This window comes from Xyrauchen texanus, chromosome 29 (genome assembly GCF_025860055.1).
Source record: "Xyrauchen texanus isolate HMW12.3.18 chromosome 29, RBS_HiC_50CHRs, whole genome shotgun sequence".
Lineage (NCBI taxonomy): Eukaryota > Metazoa > Chordata > Actinopteri > Cypriniformes > Catostomidae > Xyrauchen > Xyrauchen texanus.
This window is the reverse complement of record NC_068304.1, coordinates 18,739,236-18,761,121: the sequence shown is the minus strand read 5'-3', so window position 1 is coordinate 18,761,121 and position 21,886 is coordinate 18,739,236. Positions and strand designations below refer to the sequence as shown.

Here is a 21,886-nt window from a genome sequence, read left to right as displayed (position 1 = left end):
TGTCTCTGCATACCCCTTTAAAGAAAAGATTAAAAAAGACTTACCCTTTAAGTTGACGCTGGTTTCCTTGTATTATTTTACATTGGTGCCGAAACCCGGGACCATTTTTTTTGTGATGGAACAAGGTCGCCCCATAGAGTCCTCCCAGCTGGCGGAAATCCTCCAGTCCCTCGCTAATCTCCATCAAGGCCACCAACAATCCCTGCTTGAGCTCCGGCAGGATCAAGATCGGCGGTTCTTCGAGATCATGCGGGCTCAGGCAGAGGACCGACTCGCTATCCGGAGCCTCCTCAGCCAGGAGGCTGCGTCAGCCCCAGCCGCGACCCCGGACACCCACGCTACGCTGCCCCCGCCCATGTTACAGAAGATGGGGGTGGCAGATGATCCTGGGGCCTTCCTCGACCTGTTTGAGAGGACGGCTGAAATCTGGGGCTGGCCGCCTGAACAGTGGGCAGCCCGTCTAATTCCTCTCCTGTCCGGGGAAGCACAGCTCGCGGCACAACAACTGCCAGCGACGAACCTCCCGGCTTACTCTGACCTGAAGAGGGCCATTCTGCAGCGGGTTGGTCGGAGCCCGGAAGAGAATCGCCAGCTCTTCCGGAGCATGAAGCTGGAGAAGTCCGACCGCCCGTTTGCGTTTGTTCAACGGCTCCGGGACGCTTGTCGGCGGTGGCTGCTCGCGGGGGACCGCGATGTCGAGGGAGTCATCGATCAGGTGGTACTGGAGCAATTTACGCAAAGACTGCCCAGGAGAACGGCGGAATGGGTCCAGTGCCACCGCCCGGCGTCGCTGGAGGCAGCTGTTCAGCTCGCGGAGGACCACCTGGCGGCGATGCCGAGGGCAGATGAGCCCTCCCCCCCTCTCTCCCCTTCCCCTGTGTCTTCCCCTGTTCCCCACCCCCCTGTTCCCTCTCGCTCTGCTCTCTCCCCAGGGCCCGTTCCTGCCCCCCGCAGGCGTGGAGGATACATCAGGCCAACTTCCCGGCCGTGGGAGAACCCGCCTAACCCTTCCCCGTCCTTCAGCCCCTCTCCTCCTCAGGTGGTGGCGCCCGCCAGCACGGGTGCGGCCGTGGCGCCTGGGCCGGTCTGTTGGAGGTGCGGAGACCCGGACCACTTCCGGGATCAGTGTCCGCTGATGGAGGTGGGGACGGTGGTGCGGGTCTCCGATGTCCCGCAGGCTGCCCCCGGTCGGGCTGGAGCGTACCGCGTCCCGGTAAGGATCCAGGGGGGTACATACCAAGCATTGATGGATACCGGCTGTAATCAGACCACCATCCACCAACGCTTGGTTCAACCCGGGGCTTTGGGCACAGCTAAACGGGTGAGGGTGAGGTGTGTGCATGGGGATATTCACAAGTACCCCATGGTGACTTTAGCAATCAAATTCGGGAGAAAAACATAGTGTGGAGGCAGCGGTTAGTTCCCGCCTCACCCATCCGCTAATCTTGGGTACTGATTGGCCGAATTTTAGAAATGTATTAGAGGGAGTTTGTGCGGATGGGTCCTGCATGAAAGTGAAGAGGTGTGTGATGTGCGATGTTTTGGCAGGGGAGGCGGAGCCGGGACCGCCCTCGGCTGCTCCGAGTGACGAGGGAAGGGGCGAGGGGTCACCCCTCCTCTCAGGGAGTTCCCTGAGGGGGACTTCCCTTGGAGCAGTCGCGGGATGAAACCCTTAAGCACGCCTTTGACCAAGTGAGAGTAATCGATGGTCAACAACTCCGGCCGGGTGTCGCCATTTCATATCCGTATTTTTCGCTTATTAAAGATCGGTTATATAGAGTGACGCAGGACGCTCAAACAAAGGAGGAGGTGACACAATTGTTGATCCCACGGAGCCGCCGGAAATGGTTTTCCAGGCGGCTCACTATAATCCTATGGCCGGTCACCTAGGGGAACGGAAAACACTTTTCCGTCTAATAGCCCGTTTCTATTGGCCGGGCATTGGCGGCGACGTCCGCGGGTGGTGTGCGGCGTGCCGCGAATGTCAGCTGGTAAACCCACCGGCCACCCCAAAAGCGCCTTTGCACCCCTTCCATTGATCGAGGTTCCCTTCGAAAGAATTGGAATGGACCTCGTCGGGCCATTAGAACGGACGTCACGCGGACATCGCTTTGTGTTAGTCCTGGTGGATTACGCAACGCGATATCCGGAAGCAGTGCCTCTGAGCAACATCTCAGCACGCAGTGTTGCCGGGGCACTCTTCAAGATAATCTCCCGGGTGGGGGTTCCGAAAGAAATCCTCACCGACCAAGGCACTACGTTTATGTCACGAACACTTCGCGAACTTTACGAATTATTGGGCGTTAAGTCGATTCGCACTAGCGTGTACCATCCGCAGACGGATGGGCTGGTGGAACGATTTAATAAAACACTCAAAAATATGATTCGTAAATTCGTGCACGAAGATGCTAGGAATTGGGATAAGTGGCTGGACCCCCTGTTATTCGCGAGTACGAGAGGTCCCGCAAGCCTCCACGGGATTTTCCCCATTTGAGCTGCTGTACGGACGATGCCCACGCTGGGTCCTCGACGTCATCCGTGAAACTTGGGAGGAGGGACCTTCTAGTGCCAAAAATGAAATTCAATACGTTCTTGATCTTCGAGCAAAACTCCACACACTGGGGCAATTAACACAGGAGAATTTGCTCCAGGCTCAAGAACGCCAACGCCGGCTGTATGACAGGGGTGCTCAGCTACGGAATTTGCACCGGGAGATAAAGTGCTTGTATTACTCCCAACATCGAAGCTCAAACTTACTCGCCAAGTGGCAAGGACCCTTTGAGGTCACACGACGAGTAGGGGACCTCGATTATGAAGTTAAACGTACCGATAGAGGGGCGCGCGTCAAATATATCACCTCAACCTCCTGAAATTGTGGAGGGAAGAGGCGGCCTCTGTGACGTTGGCAACGGTAGTTCCGGAGAGGGCGGAGCTCGGACCGGAGGTAAACAAAGCCTGCGATCCTAACACCCCGGTTCCTTGTGGAGACCACCTCTCACCACGCCAACTCGCAGAGGTTTCCGAACTACAAAAGGAGTTTGCAGACGTGTTCTCTCCTCTACCGGGCCGTACAGACATCATACAACACCACATCGAGACCGAGCCGGGCGTAGTGGTACGTTGTCGCCCTTATCGCTTGCCCGAGCATAAAAAGAAAATAGTTCGGGAAGAATTGGACGCGATGCTGGACATGGGAGTAATAGAAGAATCTCACAGCGATTGGTCCAGCCCGGTCGTCCTTGTTCCCAAGAGCGACGGGTCTGTACGTTTCTGTGTGGATTATAGAAAAGTCAATGCGGTGTCTAAATTTGACGCTGCACCCAATGCCCCGTGTTGATGAACTGCTCGATCGGTTAGGTTCTGCTCGGTTTTATTCGACCTTGGATCTAACGAAGGGTTATTGGCAGATCCCCTTGACACCAATATCCCGTGAAAAACGGCCTTCGCCACGCCGTTCGGATTACACCAATTCGTGACGCTTCCTTTCGGTTTGTTCGGGGCACCAGCCACGTTTCAGCGCCTCATGGATAGGATCCTCAGACCGCATACTGCTTACGCCGCTGCTTATCTAGATGATATCATCATTTATAGCAATGATTGGCAGCGGCACTTGCAACATCTGAGGGCCGTCCTGAGATCGCTGCGGCGGGCGGGGCTCACGGCAAACCCGAAAAAGTGCGCGGTTGGGCGTGTGGAGGTACGGTATCTGGGGTTCCACTTGGGTCATGGCCAGGTGCGACCCCAAATTGACAAGACCGCGGCGATTGCGACTTGCCCTAGACCCAAGACCAAAAAGGGGGTGAGGCAGTTCCTGGGGCTGGCTGGCTATTACAGACGGTTTGTACCTAATTATTCGGATGTCACCAGCCCGCTGACTGACCTTACTAAAAAGGGGGCTCCAGATCCGGTCCAGTGGTCAGAGCAGTGCCAACAGGCGTTTACAGAGATTAAAGCTGCACTTTGTGGGGGGCCGCTTTTGCATGCACCTGACTTCTCTCTCCCTTTTGTTTTGCAGACGGACGCTTCAGACAGAGGGTTGGGCGCCGTGCTCTCGCAGTTGGTGGATGGAGAGGAACACCCGGTGCTGTACATTAGCCGGAAGCTCTCCTTGAGGGAGACTAAGTACAGCACCGTAGAGAAGGAGTGTTTGGCCATCAAGTGGGCGGTCCTCACCCTCCGATACTACCTGCTGGGGCGAGCCTTCACCCTCTGCTCGGATCACGCCCCACTGCAGTGGCTCCACCGCATGAAAGATACGAACGCCCGGATCACCCGTTGGTATCTGGCCCTCCAGCCTTTTAAGTTCAAGGTGGTCCACAGACCGGGGTGCAGATGGCTGCCGCTGACTTCCTCTCCAGAAATGGGGGGGGAGTGGTAGGCAGGCCGGATGACGCCCCGGCCTGAGTCGGGCGGTGGGGGTATGTGGCAGCGGAGGCGTGGTCAAGCGCCCGTCCGGGAGAGAAAAGCGGCGCTCACACCTGAGCTAAATGATGACTAACACCTGTGTCTGATTGCAGTAACATGAGGAGATCGGCATAAAAAGGGCAGGAGCGACGGAGCACGAAAAAAAAAGAGAAGCAAGACTGTCTCTGCATACCCCTTTAAAGAAAAGATTAAAAAAGACTTACCCTTTAAGTTGACGCTGGTTTCCTTGTATTATTTTACATCCTCCTATGTTTATTTAAAAAACTTTATAATAAATAAAACGTCTATAAACGTTAAAATACTATTTGAAAATGATAGCCTAAAAAAGTAAACATTATGCACGTTAACATGATTTTATTGTGATAAAATTAGGGATTTACCGGTGTTACTGTGATTACCAGAGAACGTCTTGGTTACATACGTAACCTCGGTTCCCTGAAATTAAGGGAACGAGACATTGCTTTTATTAGCGCTTATGGGGAGTGCCTTCTTACACAATCTAGTTGAACCTCTCTACGATAGCGCAAATATTCTAATATTGGCTATGGTTTTTCAGTCCCACCTGTTTTGGCGTGAAACTGTCCACAATAAAAATTTGTGCACAAACACCATTTCCTCAGAAATTCTGACTGAGAACAAGGAGCGCATCACTTGTGCCTCAAGAGTTCTGAGTCTTGTAGTGCACCTAGCATTCGCAATGTCTCATTCCCTTTGTCTTAGGGAACCGAGATTACATATGTAACCGAGATGTTCCCTTATGACTCAGCACACTTGAAATTGTGTTTATTAATGCATACGGTGAACAGAATCCCTGCACACTGCACTACACAACATAACCTCCCAGAAAGGAAGCATCACATGATGCAGCGAGAAAAATTACATCATCATTATTATCCCCAGCGTCAGAACCGCTGAACGAGACAAGGCTGCTCGCTCTTTCAGAAGGCCCTCGATCGTCTCACACATAGTGTATCTGGAAACATGCACTTCGTAGAGATTGATAGACTTGTGGAGCGTGTGCCCACGAGGATCAACTCAAAGTGATCCTGCTCAACCTCACAGCCCTGACGTGCCTCCTCGTGTGAATCCTCGGGTATCACAGAAGGGGTGGGTGGGAGGGCGCATGAGGCTGAATCGTCCCTCAGAACGAGGGAGATTCGCAAGCGAAACATCTTGAGACTCACAGTTAGGACAGTCTGTCTCCATGAAAGCTGTCTCTCATGCTGATCTGACAGCAGGATGTGCCTCTGGCACAAGAAACACTTACAGAATGACATCTTCAGTTTCACACCAAAACAGGCAGGGCTCAAACACCATAGCCAATATTAGAATATTGGCATTTTTGTAGAGGTTTCAACTAGGTAGTGTAAGAAGGCACTCCCCATCTGCATTAATAAACACAATGTCAAGTGTACTGAGTCATAAGAGAACAGGGTTTACCACCATATTTCTATTACGACAAAGTTGTAATGTTGGATATAAAGTAATACACAGATAAGGTTATTAGACAATATTTTTCACACTAAAATCACATTAACACACATAATGTTTACATATTGTGGCAATACTTTGAGTTTCCTTCCATTGTACAATAACCACGACTTTTTATTTGTATTTATTATAAAATTATATCATTTTACCATCACCCGTTCACTTCATTGATGTTCTTCAGTAATCAGGACTTCTGTGCATACTCATTGCTCAAATACAAAACAATCCTCTTCCAGTTATGGGCATCAGTCTTTCCAGTTAGGTAATAGCCTGAACGCACCATCTGGCAGGGAACAAACCAGCGATTGCGGTAAGACACTGCATTTTTTTAATAGACTTTATTACAGAAAGTGATTTATTTTTTTAAGCATCTGCTAATACTGTATAAAGTGGTTCTGCACTTTTCCATTCAGCTAAGCAGAGTTAGCACACCCTGCCAGCTCATAGAGAATACATTTAGTTTTCTGTAGCATCTCAGGCTAGCACATTTCCTCGATAGCACTAAGTATACATTGCTTCATTTGGAATCGAAAAGACACTCTGTAAAATCAGAAATACACCGTAAATCATTATTTGGTTAAAAACGAGACGAGCAGAAGTGTAAACTGAAAGGATTAGCAGACTAGCATGCCAGCAAAAGTGGCTTGATAATGCCGTAACAAGCTGCCCACTGTTGCTAGGCAACGAAGCACTAGCGGGCGAGAAGCACAGTAACTGTTTATTCTAGTACGCAGACAGAAGGGGTGCACTGCTAACCCCTACATACAGTCAGCTGGTCTAAATCAATTGATCTATTGATTTGTTGTTGATAACTGCCTTGTGTTTTTCTAATAGCCTCTTAAAAGTGTGGAAGGATCTCTGGTATGTTTAGTGAATGCTCACCAAGTAATTCCTGTAACATTTATGTTTGTGGTGTTTTCACAGGTTGTCATTCAGAAACATAACAGACTAGCCCTTGCTGTTGAGCTGTGTCACTATGTTAGTGCCGATCTTCACCCTTAAACTGAACCATAAGATTAATCCTCGAATGGTTGCTGTCGGAAAATATGATGGGATTCATCCATGCCTCACTGCAGCCACACAAGCAGGGAAGGTATATTCATTCAAAACAGTGTCATTAATTATGTTTCCATCCAAGGATTTTTTGCTAAATAAGTTTGAATGCATCAAAATAAAGCAAATTATCATTAAAAAAGTGTCAACATAATATTTTTCCATTTAATAGATCTGTATAAACTCTATGTCGATGCTTCAAATGTTGGAAACACTTTTTGTCAAGAAAATTGGCATTAACGCAAAAATGTTGTGTCACATGACAGAGTTTACCCCCAATCGTTAGCCTATGTTAATCATGACGACATACAAATTAGCCTTACCCTGTTCTGTAGATAAAAAATGTCGGCTGAATGACATTCTCAGAATGTTCTACACTTTTTTCAAAACTATAAACTATCAGAACTATTTGTACAATGAGTTCACTTTCAGAAAACAAGCTTTTGAACATTTAAAAAAAACATTTAAAATCTAATCCTCGTTACCTCGGATCGCATTTGCTGAGCATCTTCAGAAAATGTAAATTGCATTATGATGCTTAAATTAATTTGTGATGACAAACAAGTTCAGTTGGTCGTTAAAAGTTGCTGGACAAATATGCTGGACATAATGCATTTGTGATGGCGATGCTTTAGATGATTGTTCAAAATAGTCTATTGAATATCAGGAATGTATCATATATGTAAACCCCGAACAGGTGGCAACCTGTGATAGGTGCAACATCAGGACCAATATTGCAGTCCTATCAGAAGGGCAGCTGTTCCCTTTTGATTGCAATTCCTCTTCTTCTGATTGCTTTTATTTTTGAAAGGAAACTGTCTAATTTCAATGAATTGTCTCAAAACTCTCCCAGTTTTACCAAAACTTCGGAGGAAAAAATCTGGGAGGCGAACTAGCGATAAACACACATTTCTGTAAGAAAACAGCTTAAGGGCATATGTCTTTTGCGATAAACAAAAACGTATGCAACAAAGGCTGTGTCTTATTTGGAAGGATGCATCCTCCTGAGGTCGCATTTGTCGGCTGCATATGTGATCGAGGCTGCCTCATTTCAGAAAAGCGAGTAGGACACTTCGAATGCGACCTTCTTTCACGGGAATTCGGAGGATGCATGAGGTATATTCATCGTGGGTTTTCACAACCTACAATTCTTTGCTTGAACAGAAATTTTAAAAACAAAACAATAAATGACACCAATTTGCCTGTAAAAAGGAATTATAATTCCCAAGTTGAAGATGAGTGCAGAGTATATAATATGTATAATTGTATTAATATATAATTAAAATAAAGTATTAGACTAAAAGTACACTTGTAAAATCACATATAACATCATTATAACTCTCCTAAAATGTACCTCATGCATTCTCTTCTAAAGGGACTTTGTTCCCTTCTCACTCAAAGCACTCGCGCTTGTTAAAGAGTGGCGTGCTGTCATAGCAATGATAAGTTCTGTTTCCGTTTGTCCTACGAAGGCCGTCTCGTTTAAATGATGCTTGTTTGAAGGAGGGCGATCGGTATACCACGGCCTTCGAAGGACGTGTTTCCTAGATAGTACGCAGCCTTTAAAACGAGACACAGCTTAAGTGTTATTTAGGCGTGACGTCATCACGCACACCATTTTTATCAATAAAAGGCAATTTGAATGGAAAGAGGCAAGACAGCAAAATTTGTTTTACGCATTTTCACTTTGTCGATAACAAAATAGTGCGAAAAGTGGATGGAAACTAGGCTATTGTTGAAGTTGCATTCTTCGTCACTAAGTTTTTGTCATTTATTTTTTCAGCTGGCAATGATAGTATACAGTTGCCTATATAAAATAATGTATTTTAAATAAACATATTTTTCATATTAAATATGGATATCCTCAAAAATATTTCAAATATTTATTTGGCCACCTAAAATCAATTAATAGTCTAATTCTCTCCTGCTTGCACGCAAACGCTACATGGGTGCGTTTGGAATAAACGTCACCTTATGTGGGCGGCATGATTTGATTTTATAAGGGTTTCCTGCTTATGTTCTACTAAAATTAGAAGCCTCTTTGGTTTCATGAAAAATGTATCAGAACAAGATTAACTGGTTATTAACAGGTTACCAGCATTTAAAAATACAGGTTTCTTTCCGGAACAATTAAAAGGGATTTCGTTCTTGCTTTCGGTTTCTTTCTGCCAAAAAAAATAATAATATTTTTGTTTTTCCTTCCATGAACTGTTTTTTCTATCCCTGCTTTATAGTGTTCCTAGAAATGGTAAGCAGTGCCTCTGCCCCCCCCCAAAACAATTTTATCTCAACGACAGATAGTGTGTTCATGAGAGCAGGATTGATTTGATGTGTCGTTTTTGTTAATAAGTTGTTGATATTTTTTGTGCAATATAGCAATTGAACTCAAAATGATTCAAAATGAACCCATGATGTATCTTGTTGACATATTTAGCATGGCCTTTTAGATGATTAAATAATTTTTGATAATAAAAAAAACCTCTCTATTTTTAAACAACAAAGGGGTAATTTTGTCAATACATTTTTTAAATAATATATTAAACACATCTAGTGATCTAATGAAGTATCTTCCACATAAGAAGGCCTATTTATCCATTGTGTTTTTTCACATAATAATATCCACTTCTAAATCCATCCAGGTGTTTATCCATAACCCTCACGCTCGAGGTCAGAGGCCAGCAGCCCACCGGCTGAGTCAAAGTACCCAGGATTCTGATATATCACTTCTCAATATCAACCAGGCAGTCAGTTGCCTTATGGCTGGTACTCTGGGACCCAAAACCACAGGTCATACACTGCTCGTGGGCTCTCAAACTAACCTGCTGGCATATGATGTGCATGACAACGCTGATATTTTCTACAAGGAGGTAAGTCTGGGTTGTCTTACAGTATATGAATGAAAGCTCTGTTATGTTTTTTTTTTATTCATATAAACATTTTAAAGGGTACAAGGTTTAGTATGTCATGGACATCAGAGATCAATGGAAATATTATTTATGAATGGGTCTCCTTCAGATGAGACTAAAATGTTTGACTAATGCTTTTTTACATAACAGGTGACCGACGGGGCCAATGCAATTGTCCTCGGAAAACTAGGAGATAACCAGTCCCCCCTCACATCATTGGAGGAAACTGTGCTCTGCAAGGCTTTGACTATGAGGGAAATGACCAGTTCTGGACGGTAAGATCATTTCGTTCTATTGGTTTGCTGCATTCAAATGTATTAAAGATAAGACAAAAAGGTTTTTATGTATGAATTCTTTTTTTAAAGGTCACAGGAGATAATGTACGATCACTTGTGCTCTGCGACTTTACTGGAGATGGCAAAAATGAGGTTTGGTGAAGAATTATAATTTTCATGTCCACTTCATAATAACCAAAATTATAAAATTAATTTGTCAGTTATTATAATAATATATATATTTTTTATTCTCCTCATATTCTATCCTTCCGATGCAGCTTCTTGTTGGGTCAGAGGACTTTGATATCAGGGTGTTCAGAGAAGATGAACTAGTTACTGAGATTGCAGAAAATGAGGTATGACAATAACAGAACTGTTTAATAGTAAGGCAGGTAATGTTTTGGGGGGCCAAATTCTTCTTATCTATGCAGTTTCTATTCCTCTCAGACAGTCACATCACTTTGTCACATGCATGGCAGCAGATTTGGTTATGCATTGGCTAATGGAACAGTTGGAGTATATGACCGCACTGCACGCTACTGGAGGATCAAGGTAGTACAATCGAAAATGAATCAATTCATCCTCTGAGAACATGATTACTCATAACTATTAATAAGTCTAAAACAGGGCTATTCATGTTCCTCTCTTCTTACTTTGTTCTCTTTTTCTCACATTCTAAAAACCACGCCATGAGCATCCATGCCTTTGATCTTAATGCTGATGGTGTTGTTGAGCTAATAACTGGGTGGTCCAATGGAAAGGTGAGTGTACAGTGCCCCTTGCGAATTCGACACTTTAGACACATATAGAAATGTATGAATGTATTTACAATATGTAACAGAAAATCAAAGCAAGTGTCATTTATTTTAAAGAAATGTAGCACAAACACACTTTTCCATCAAAACATTTAATAAAAAGAAGTCAATAGATATGTTGTTCAAAATTAAGACAAAAAGTACTTGCATTGCACACTTTCTGGTTGTCAAATGTTTTGGAACATGTTCATAGTTGATGTGATGAATTGCACCTGTGGTTAGTCTGTGTGATCTTGAGCTGAACTGATTTCATACATCCACTAAAAATGACCTTGAGGGCAGTTAGGTATAAGTACTTGAAAAGGGGCTTATAAAGGTGAAGTTATTTCTGAGAAAAGGTCTAGCATCATTTATTTGCAGATCCCAATTGGTTTGATATATTTTTTATATTTGAAATTAACATTTTTATTAATTCATAAGTTAAATCAAAGAAAAAGCAACATATATAATGAATCAATCACTTTTAACATTAAACCCCTACTATAACCCCTCCCCCTACAAAACCTTTTGAAATTTAACTTGGGACGCTTACCATTCCAAATGAAGGACTTCGCTGTGCTATCAAATTGCTTGAAATAAGAGAGGGGGACATCTACAGGGAGAGATTGTAACGGGTAGTTGAATTTTGGAATACAATTAATTTTAATTACATTAACTGTCCCAATCATAGATAAATGTAATGAAGCCCACCTGCCCACATTGTTCAAAAATCTTTTTATTAAGTGTTCAAAATTAACTAAAAAAAAAAATTTGCTGGGAATAAAATGCCCAAATACTTAATGCCCTGATTGGGCCACTGGAAGGCGCCCGGCTGGAAGGCTGTTACTGGACAGTACGCTGTCAGAGTAAGCTTTGGAATTAGACCAATTGACTTTGTATCCTGAGAACTTGGAAAAGGAATGAATAATTCTGTGGAGGCAAGGCATAGATCTAGTAGGGTCAGAGACAAATAATAAAATATAATCTGCGTAAAGCAAAAGCTTATGCACCACACCTCCCGCCATGACCCCTGGATAATCATCCGCGGCTGCTAATGGTTCCAGGGCAAGACAGAACAATAATGGGGAAAGAGGGCAACCCTGCCGAGTGCCCCTATTCAGAGTAAAACAATCTTAAATGAATCTATTTGTTTGTACCACTGCTACAGGGTGTCTATAAAGTAACTTAATCTAACCAATAAATGTACTCCCGAACCCATACATTTCCAAAATCTTAAAAAGATAATCCCATTCTACCACATCAAATGCCTTTTCGGCGTCAAGTGAGATGGCAGCGATCGGAGACTGATCATTCGCTACTGACCACATGATATTGATGAAACGCCTAATGTTATCAGAAGAGCTACGGCCCCGAATAAATCCCACCTGATCTAAATGTATAAGAGATATCATAACTTAATCGGTTAGCCAAAATGTTTACATCTAGCTGGATCAGTGAAATTGGATGGTAACTTTTACACTCACTTGGATCTTTGTCCTTTTTTGAGAATCAGACTGATCCGGGCTTGTGTCATGGTTGGGGGAAGCTTTCCATTCTTTAATGATTCCGTATAAACTTCTGACAAAAGTGGAGCCAATTCTGTAGCATAAGATCAATAAAATTCAGTGGCAAAGCCATCTGGCCCCAGAGTGCAAAAGCAATCTTCCTTTGATGCAAGAGTTTCTTAATCTCCTTGAATCTATCACGTTTCTCTCTTGTCGAATTCGCAAAGTCCAGGAACAATAAAATATGGTGATTCTCGCTCCTAGATCTTTGCTCCTCGCCTCGCGCAACACGAGATCTTTATTGGATGATCTCAAAAATGTGGCCAGAATTGATCGGGCCTGTTTCCCTTAGCAAATCTGCGAGACGGGACTCTGTGAGCTCACTCGATTTCCATTTTATGGCCTGTTATGTTGAGCAGACTCGGAAAGAGCTTGTCTAGGAATTTCCCCATATCTCTGCCTTCTTCATGCTCAGGAATTCCAACAATCCGTACGTTGTTTCTTCGGATCCTATTTTCGAGATCTTCCAGTTTTCAAAAGATTTTTCCTTGTCTGTTTTGGTCGCGAGCTGACTAGCGGATTATTCACTTTCTGATGACTCCAGATAATCTGAAGTCATCTGCCACTCTTGTAACCAACTCAGAGAATTTTGTTTCCATTGCCGTAATCTATTGACATATTACAGAAAGATCCTCCAAGTCAGCAACAAACTTCGTCAGCATCACCGACATGTTGGACTGTTGACACTGAATTTCCCTGGCTGCGCCATCCAAATTGAGTCCCCAGTCTGCAGGCCCATCAGAGGTTTCATCTTGAGCTCTTAAGTGTCTTTTTATATCTCAAGAGCCATGTTTACCTCAAAGAACTAATATGTAACTGGGTGTATCGAATCTCACTGTATTATAACATGAACATAATTAAAAACTAGCAAAGTGCACAGAGCTCATCGCTCACACGTCTGCTCCTTGCGTGGCGTACCCAATTGGTTTGATATTTTGTATCTAATGTAATGACTAATGTTTAGACATTTTTAAGTGTGAAATCAGGTGTTCAAAACTGGATGTTGTAGCAATGCCAATCAAAGCTTAATGGTAAAATTTCTATAAGCACATTCCCTGTGATTCCATGTCTAGATTGATGCTCGCAGTGATCGCACAGGTGAGGTGATCTTCAAGGATAACTTCTCCTCCTCTGTGGCTGGTGTGGTGGAGGGAGACTATCGCATGGATGGACATATACAGTTAATTTGCACCTCTGTGGAAGGAGAAGGTGATATGAAGAGTTTTTTTTGGTGTAAATTCATGACTGTTGTCTTTCATAATTGGCTCATAATTATTATGTGTATCATCTCGCAGTGCGTGGCTACCTGCCTGCCAGCAAGGAGATGAAGGGAAACTTGATGGATGCAAGCTCCCTGACCACAAGACCTGGTCAGGGAGCTGAGCCAACGAAAACAAAACCTGTTGTTGGAATTATGAAACTATGAGGAAAACACCAAGGTTGTATATGGAGATGTAACACAGTGCCACACTTTTGCAGCTGTTGATGCTTTTGGATGTCGTTGAATAACAGTCAATATTTGTTTGACACAGGCTGCTCCTAGTGTCTCGGAGCGGGAGGCTAAGATGGGTGTAATTCCAGCCAACACACAGCTCCAGACAGCCTTGTCTGTGCGAAGAGCCACAGAGAGCCAGAGAGCACATATAGAGCTTAACATCTCCACCCCAAATGGTATAAACCTTAGAAAATTACAACTTATTCAGTAGTACAGGCTTTCTCAGTCCATTTCTTAAAAATGAAAAAATTATACTCTGGGATAAGCACATGCATTACTGTTGCCACTGTTTACGGAGCATTTAATAAAGTTGTTAAAAATAGTCTTGACAAAGTCTTCAGACTGGCTGTCTCACACTGTAGTATCATCACATTATTTGTGCTGTCTTCCCTCAGAAACAATCATTAGAGTCGTGCTGATATTTGCTGAAGGAATTTATGAAGGCGAGAGTCACGTGGTTCACCCTAGTGCTCAAAATCTCTCTGGCTGTGTCCGTGTCCCCATCAATCCTCCAAAAGACATTCCAGTGGACCTTCACATCAAAGCTTTTGTGGGAGGGAAGACAAGGTACACATCTGCAGAATAGCATCATAACTATTGCAAAAAAAATATATTTGTTTTGTTTTTTGAGGATTCATTTGACAAAATCTCTCTGGAGAAAGACTTTGAAAAATTATGGTTATTAAAAGAATGTTCTGGGTTCAATACAAGTTAAGATCAATCAAAAGCAGTTGTGGCATAATGTTGATTGCCACAAAAAATTATTTTGACTCGTTCCTCCTTTTTCTTTAAAAAAGCTAAATTCTGGGTTACAGTGAGGCACTTACAATGGAAGTAAATGGAGGCCAATTCTTTTAGGTTAAAATACTGTTCAAAAGTTTAGCCACAAGACAAAAATGATTTTAGTGTGATAAAATCACTTACTGACCTTTTCTGTGTAAAGTTAAAGCCAATTTTACAACTTCGTTGCATGACGATGTAATGTCAACAAACCCAAAACTGACTAAGAATGACAAATTAAACAACTTTACAGCTCAAATAATCTACACGTTTTAACAGAAGAATTAATGTAAGTGCTTTTATAAGATTATAAGCTTCAAATTTCTGTTTAAACGCTCCAAAAATGTCATTCACTTTCATTGCAAGTGCCTCACTGTAACCTTGATTTTTGATTCTTCTTTTTTTTTTTTAAGAAAAGTTGGAACGACTCTAAATACATTTTTGTGGTAATCAACATTATGCCAAAAATTATGTTGATTATGCTTAACTTGTATTGAACCCGGAACCTTCCTTTAAAGGAATAGTTCACACAAAAATGAACATTTTCTCATCATTTACTCTTGCCATCCCAGATGTGTATAACTTCAGCAAAACACAAACAAAGAAGAATATCTCAGAGCTGTAGATCTACACAATGCAAGTGAATGGTGACCACATTTTTGAAGCTCCAAAAAGCACATAAGTTGTCATGGACAACCAGTAGAGTGGAAGCATTTCAAATCAATGGTCATGAGTATTTTCTCTCTTCTTCCCCTTTTTCCACAGTACACAGTTTCATGTGTTTGAGATTACACGTCAAGTGCCTCGCTTCTCCATGTATGACATTAATGTTGACCCCTCGGCCTCTCAACCCACTGGAAGAGTCACATTCAGCATCAATGACAGGACTCAGAGGGTAAAACAACACAAATACATACACAATTACGTATGTAATTACTACCACATGGTGCAAATGATTCACCCTCTTTTCACAGTACAGTACATAAGCAAAAAGACATGCATAAAGCAGTGCGGTCTGTCTGCAGGTGGTCATGTGGCTAAACCAAACCTTTCTGCTACCCGAGGGCATTGATAGTCCAGACATCACTTTCACTGCACTGCGTAGTGGAGGTCTCTTAAGGATCAACATGCAACCCAGTGGAGAGGTACTGCCATTATTTGCACCTGTGTGTTTATTTTCAGAGACAATATTATGTCATTTTAGAGCTACCGGTTGCTCTTTTCTTTTTTTTTCAAGAATTAACATTCTTACATTAATAAAAAAAATCTCTAACTCTTACTTTGTTCTGTCTTATTAGATCACACTGAGCACAAATGACATCGATCTAGCTGGAGATCTGGTCCAGTCGCTTGCCTCTTTTCTGGCCATAGAAGATTTACAAGCTGACGCAGATTTTCCCGCCTACTTCAAAGAGCTGCGAGCCACTCTCACTGAGGTTAGCAATAAAAGCATCACCAATAGATTCATTATAAACTTTGAAAATGGTCACATTATTATCTTTTATAGCACACCTATTCGTTGTACATAACCTTCTATGTTTGTGTTAGGTGGATGAGTTTCATTCCGTGCATCAAAAGCTTACAGCAGCAATGGCAGATAATTCCAACTACATAAGAAATATGCTTGTGCAGGCAGAAGATGCCAGACTCATGGGTGATTGGTTAGTATCTTATTATGATTAATCAGTCCAGACCTCTCTCATTCTTGTATTATATTGTATTTTCTAGGAGAACCATGAAGAAGCGTTACATTGAGCTGTACGACCTCAACAGAGATTTGATAAACGAATATAAAATCAGGTCCAATAATCACAATGCCCTCCTTGCATGCCTAAAATCAGTTAACCAGGCCATCCAAAGAGCAGGGAGATTAAGAGGTGGGTGAATTATAATGAGAGTGAATCTAGTGCTCCATCCATGGCCATCAATGGAATAGATGTATTAGTGTTTTACATGGTCTTCTTCTTTTTTCTTTTTTTTTTTTGCATTTAATTGTTATAATGAGTCATATTTAATTTGCAATATTTTCTTGTCTCTCAGTGGGAAAGCCAAAAAATCAGGTCATCACTGCCTGTCGAGATGCCATCAAGAACAACAACATAAATGCTCTTTTCAAGATCATGAAAGCTGGGACTGCATCATCCTGAGGAAGCTATGTTCTGAGCCTAAATTACCTTTAAGCAGAGAAGTATGCAAGATCAGATGAGACAATGCCCCTGGGGGAGACTCCAAAAAACAGGCAGAGAAAGAGACAGAGTCCAGTAATCTGTTGGGAAATGGAAAAGTGTGCATGAAGATATGTTTTTAATCCCTACCTCATATTGGCAGAAGTTTTGCATAGAGAAAAACTAAGTGGGCCTCTCGACAATGGTATGCCTTAAGTGATAGCCAAAAAATAGACTTTTATTTTTTTTCTACAAAGGAAATGTGTGTAAATTGACTGAAATGAACTGTATATGAGCAAGATCTTGGATTAAATTAAATTATTATATAATATCGTCACCTTCCTAAAATAATTGCCTAAGTCATTTTTTCACTTTTCTCAGAAAACACAAAACACTGAACCAATAATTGAATATATGATATTTATTGATAATGTCACTCAAAAAGGTAGAATTGCGTGATCTGTTCAACTGAGGATGTGGGCGATTTTACCAAAGGTGGCCAGCATCATGAGCAGATGACTTATGCAAAAAAATCATTTTTGTCAAAAAATGACTTAGGCAATTATTTTAGGAAGGTGACGATATGTGTCTGTTTTCATGCTTCCCTTTAACGGTAAACAGCATATTACTGCATCTCTTTCTTCCACTATGAGCTTCCATATACAAGAATAGCAATGGCTATTGAGCACATGTGATGCATTAGTACACGGGATATGAGTCCGTTGAATTCGTAATTGACTTGCGCGTTCTCGCTCCCGGCGCTCGTGAGTCTCAGTTGCTGCGCTGGCATCTGGCGCGCGACGCATCCACAGATCTCCGTGCTGTCACGTGACAGAAGAAAAAATATTCTTTAACAATTGCGTCTAAAAACAATCTCTTGTGCTTGTTAATTGTAACTGCTGTTCATTTAAACGCAAAATGGCTCATATTTAACGGAATCGCAATTAATTCGGTGGCTTATTGCTTGAACGAGTCTGCAAGGGCTGGACAAGTTTTTCCATGCACGCAGAACTCTGAGCGTGCAGCAACTTTAATAGTGGAAGCAGATGTTTGGAACTGGCTTTAGCGGTGTCATGCTATCGGGGTAGGCTTTCAACTGGGTAAGTCTTGTAGTTTTGCTTTAATTGAGACAGTTAGAAATTATTTAAAGACATAATGTAATCAGTAAAATTATTAAAAGACCACCTATATGAGGTTGGTTGGACACCAAAATGTACATTAGCCCTGACAAACTCGAGAATGCAATCGAAAAGAAAATCCAACAACTTTTTAACTTACATATGCTACTGTTGGCTCCAGTGTTTCAGGTATAGTTTGCATATGGGCATGTCTGCACAGGGCAGGGTCTAGTGACATTTCAAAAGGTAAATGTATATGTCTAATGTGCTGCAACTTCCTTTAGATAAACGTAATTAATGTAGACTCGAGTCTACATTACTTAAGTTTGCCTAATGGAAGATGGATGTCCAGCAGGAACCGCATGTAGCATTGTTAGACAGCATTTTTGTTGTCTCCTATAAAAATCTGTAATGGAAGAGGAGTTGGATAAGCAAATGTTGTCATCACTTAAATGTGGTTTATTTCAATGGATAATGCAATATAGTAAGTCTCAACAGGTGGAGATTTTTCTTATTTTTTTCTTTCAGTTTTTCAATTTGAAGCAGGGGCGGACTGGCCTTAGGGAGAACAGGGACTAATCCTTTAGGTGAGTGTACATTTTAAGGTTCCGTTACAACTATAACTACAAATATAGTTGTTTTAAAAGGTAAAGTCTAGTCAGTTGATTTTTGGGCTTTTCAAACTTGTTCACAATTTAGACCCATGCTAATTTTTATCCCTGGTTTAATTTAATCCTGTGTTAAAGAAGTACTTGTCCATGTTTTACACTGTTTATACTTTACCCTGAACATGGGTTGGTGCTGGGGAGGGACTTACAGGTGCTTCAGCCTACCAAAGAAAGTCCATAGCACACCCAACACATTTTTGTTAGTTTATCCATAAAGATGAGAAACATTTTCCATGATTGTTTTTCAACAATCATGTCCTGTGTAGGCTACTGTATTTCTGTCAGCTGTTTAGAATCAAATTCAGTCTGTGAATACCTTGGACACCTCATGCGTGGAAACATTAGGAGTGGTTTGGTTTTTGCTCACTTATACAAGGGAATAACGGAAACAGCAAATAGAGTGTGGGATGAATTGGATATATACATACAATAAATTGAAACTTGACCTGCGAATGCGTCCAGTTATTAATTAAGGCCTACTTGTGCAGCTTTTGTAAAACACAAGGTAAACATTTTCCAAACAAAAGAGGATCAAAACATTACAGTGCATGAAAGCACTTAAAGTACCAAAAAGTATCTTGGCATGGTTTTTGAACATGTAGGCTACATTTGGGTTACTATAAATACCATGATTGCCATCTGATTCCATCACTGTACCGTTGTACTGCAGTTGCTTAACCCATACATTAATGCTACACAATGGTACTTAAGAATATGTATAAATGCTGCTCCCAAATTCTCTAGAATTAAACACCTTAGTTCTGTTTTTACAAAAAAAAAAAAAAATAACAATTATCTTTATGGAGCATGCCCGTGGACCCCCTAGACAATAATAGTTCACTATTTTCTTTATGCGGGACATTTTCCTCTGGAAATGTGTTGGCTGTTATACTGAGTGACAGACAGGTAGTGGAGTAGTGATTTCTAGTCACATTGTGCAAACAGATATAAAAATTGCATGTCCGTGCCTAGTTTAATTTGTGCATATTTAGTGATCATAACTCTGCTCCCTCTGTCAATGATCTGGCATCCCCATAGCACTAAAAACCAAAGTTCTCTAGCACTGCCCCTAACCCTGAATTAGTTTTTAACACTGTATACCTTTGGCCATGCAGTTCAAGCAGTTCTAACCCTGCTCTGGAGCAAGACTTCATAAATCAGGGTTTGAATTGGTGCTAATGTCTTTTTAAAATTATAAGTGTGAAAATGCCTGATCCCGCGTTAAGCATGGTGTGAAATGTCTTATTTTATTCTTAGGAGCAAATTTACCAAAAAAAATGTGCACAACTGATCATGCAAAAATGAATGATGGCATCTTGAAAATGTCTTTAGTTTAAGCAAGTGCTGTTTATTTAATTTATTTTGTACTTTCACTTAGAAGAAACCCTAATGGCTGTGAAGAAATCCAAATAACTGCTGGGTTGGAAGCAAAAGACAAACTAGTGAAACCTGTGACAGCATGAGGAGGATCTATATAAAGGGAGATGTACTTTGCTCCTTGATTCTGTTGATACTGCTCTGTCTGCTGTTCTATGCCCACCAAAGACTGACGCCTGTATGCGCGACTTTGCACATTGAACAGGGGTCCACCAGCTCCAGAACCCTCCTTGGAGGAGTATCAATGGGACAACAAACAAATCCAGTACCTTCTAAACCTCAAGATATACCACCATGCAAGTCTGAGGTTCAGATTAATACTAAGGCCCAAGGACAATCAAAGTCAAAATCTCAGAGTAAATTTAAAACAAGGACTAAAGCAAAGCCTAAATTAAAGCAAAAGGATGAATCTCACCAGGCCTCAACAACATCCAGTCTCCTACTTACACATACACCATTTGACTTTGAGGATTACCTTCGAAAGAAAGACCAGCGACACTTCAAACTATTTATTGATCAACCAGAGAAATGTTCTGGACCAGAAAATGCACCCTACATGCTTATTGCCATTAAATCAGTTGCAATGGACTTTGATAAACGACAAGTGGTTCGACGCACCTGGGGACAAGAAGGTGTGTTCCAGAAAGGAGTGAATGTCAGGAGAGTTTTTCTTCTTGGCGTGCCCCAAAATCAAACAGCGCTCCCTCTATGGGACAAGCTGTTGGCTTATGAGAGCCAAACTTATCATGACATCCTCCTGTGGGACTTTGAAGACACTTTTTTTAACTTGACACTAAAAGAAATCCACTTCCTGCAGTGGGTCAATGTGAGCTGCTCCAAAGCAAAGTTCATTTTTAAGGGTGACGCAGATGTGTACGTGAACGTTGACAACATTCTGGAGATGCTTGATGGTAAAGACATTGATAAGGATCTTTTTGTAGGAGACATCATTGTCCATGCAAAACCAATTCACAGACGCAACAGTAAATACTTTGTTCCTGAGTTTATTTATGGCCAAGGAATCTACCCTTCATATGCAGGTGGAGGGGGCTTTGTCATGTCGGGACATACTGCATTGAGGCTGCACCTTGCCTGCAAAGAAGTGGAACTGTTTCCCATTGATGATGTCTTTCTGGGAATGTGTCTCCTGAGGATTGGCCTTCAGCCAACTCGCCATGAGGGCTTCCGAACCTTTGGGATTGTGAAACCGTCTGCAGCACCCCACCTGCAGGTCTTTGACCCCTGCTTCTACAGAGAACTGATGGTGGTTCACAGTTTGACAGTCCCACAGATCTGGCTCATGTGGAACCTCCTGCACGACCCTAACCTTCACTGTCATAGCAGTCAGGGTCACACAAGTTTTCCCTTTAAGTGGAGAAACAACGTCCCCAAGAATACAAAGAACCAGGCAAAAGGGGAGCTTAGTAACAACGATTATGAAATGAAAGTGTTTGTGGAACATTGACTCCAAATCAAAATGATTGTAGGTGAAAATAAAATGAAAAAGACCTAAATACAACTACATGTCCTTTTCTACAGAGTTAGATAAGTGTCACTATTCATCACACAGAGTACTATTTTGTTCTCTCTTTTGGGTTATTAATGTGCTACATTGTTTTGGATCATCTGCTGTCTTTTTTATTAATATTGAACTGAATTTCAGAAAACTATGCTTCACTTCTGAATGTAGACTGCTGTGAATATGAACGTACTACTATGCTTTGAGCTGGTCTTGAAAATAGAATAATAAAAAAAAGACAATATTAAAGACAAC

At 42.1% G+C, this 21,886-nt stretch overlaps 1 protein-coding gene and 1 pseudogene across 2 annotated transcripts; both read left to right on the top strand.

Annotated features, from left to right (window-relative positions):
* Positions 1-6,135: 6,135 nt before the first annotated feature.
* LOC127622952 (Bardet-Biedl syndrome 2 protein homolog) lies at positions 6,136-16,952 on the top strand (annotated as a pseudogene).
* Positions 16,953-16,989: 37 nt separating this feature from the next.
* On the top strand, positions 16,990-21,878 carry LOC127622951 (UDP-GlcNAc:betaGal beta-1,3-N-acetylglucosaminyltransferase 9-like). Of its 2 annotated transcripts, none has more exons than XM_052097152.1 (2): positions 16,990-18,654; positions 20,117-21,878. In XM_052097152.1, the coding sequence occupies exon 2, from the start codon at positions 20,195-20,197 to the stop codon at positions 21,575-21,577; it is 1,383 nt and encodes a 460-aa protein (XP_051953112.1). In that variant the 5' UTR covers positions 16,990-18,654; positions 20,117-20,194; the 3' UTR covers positions 21,578-21,878. The 2 variants fall into 2 exon arrangements, with proteins under 2 accessions (XP_051953112.1, XP_051953111.1); XM_052097151.1 differs by having other exon boundaries at positions 20,114-21,878.
* The last annotated feature ends 8 nt before the right edge of the window (positions 21,879-21,886 follow it).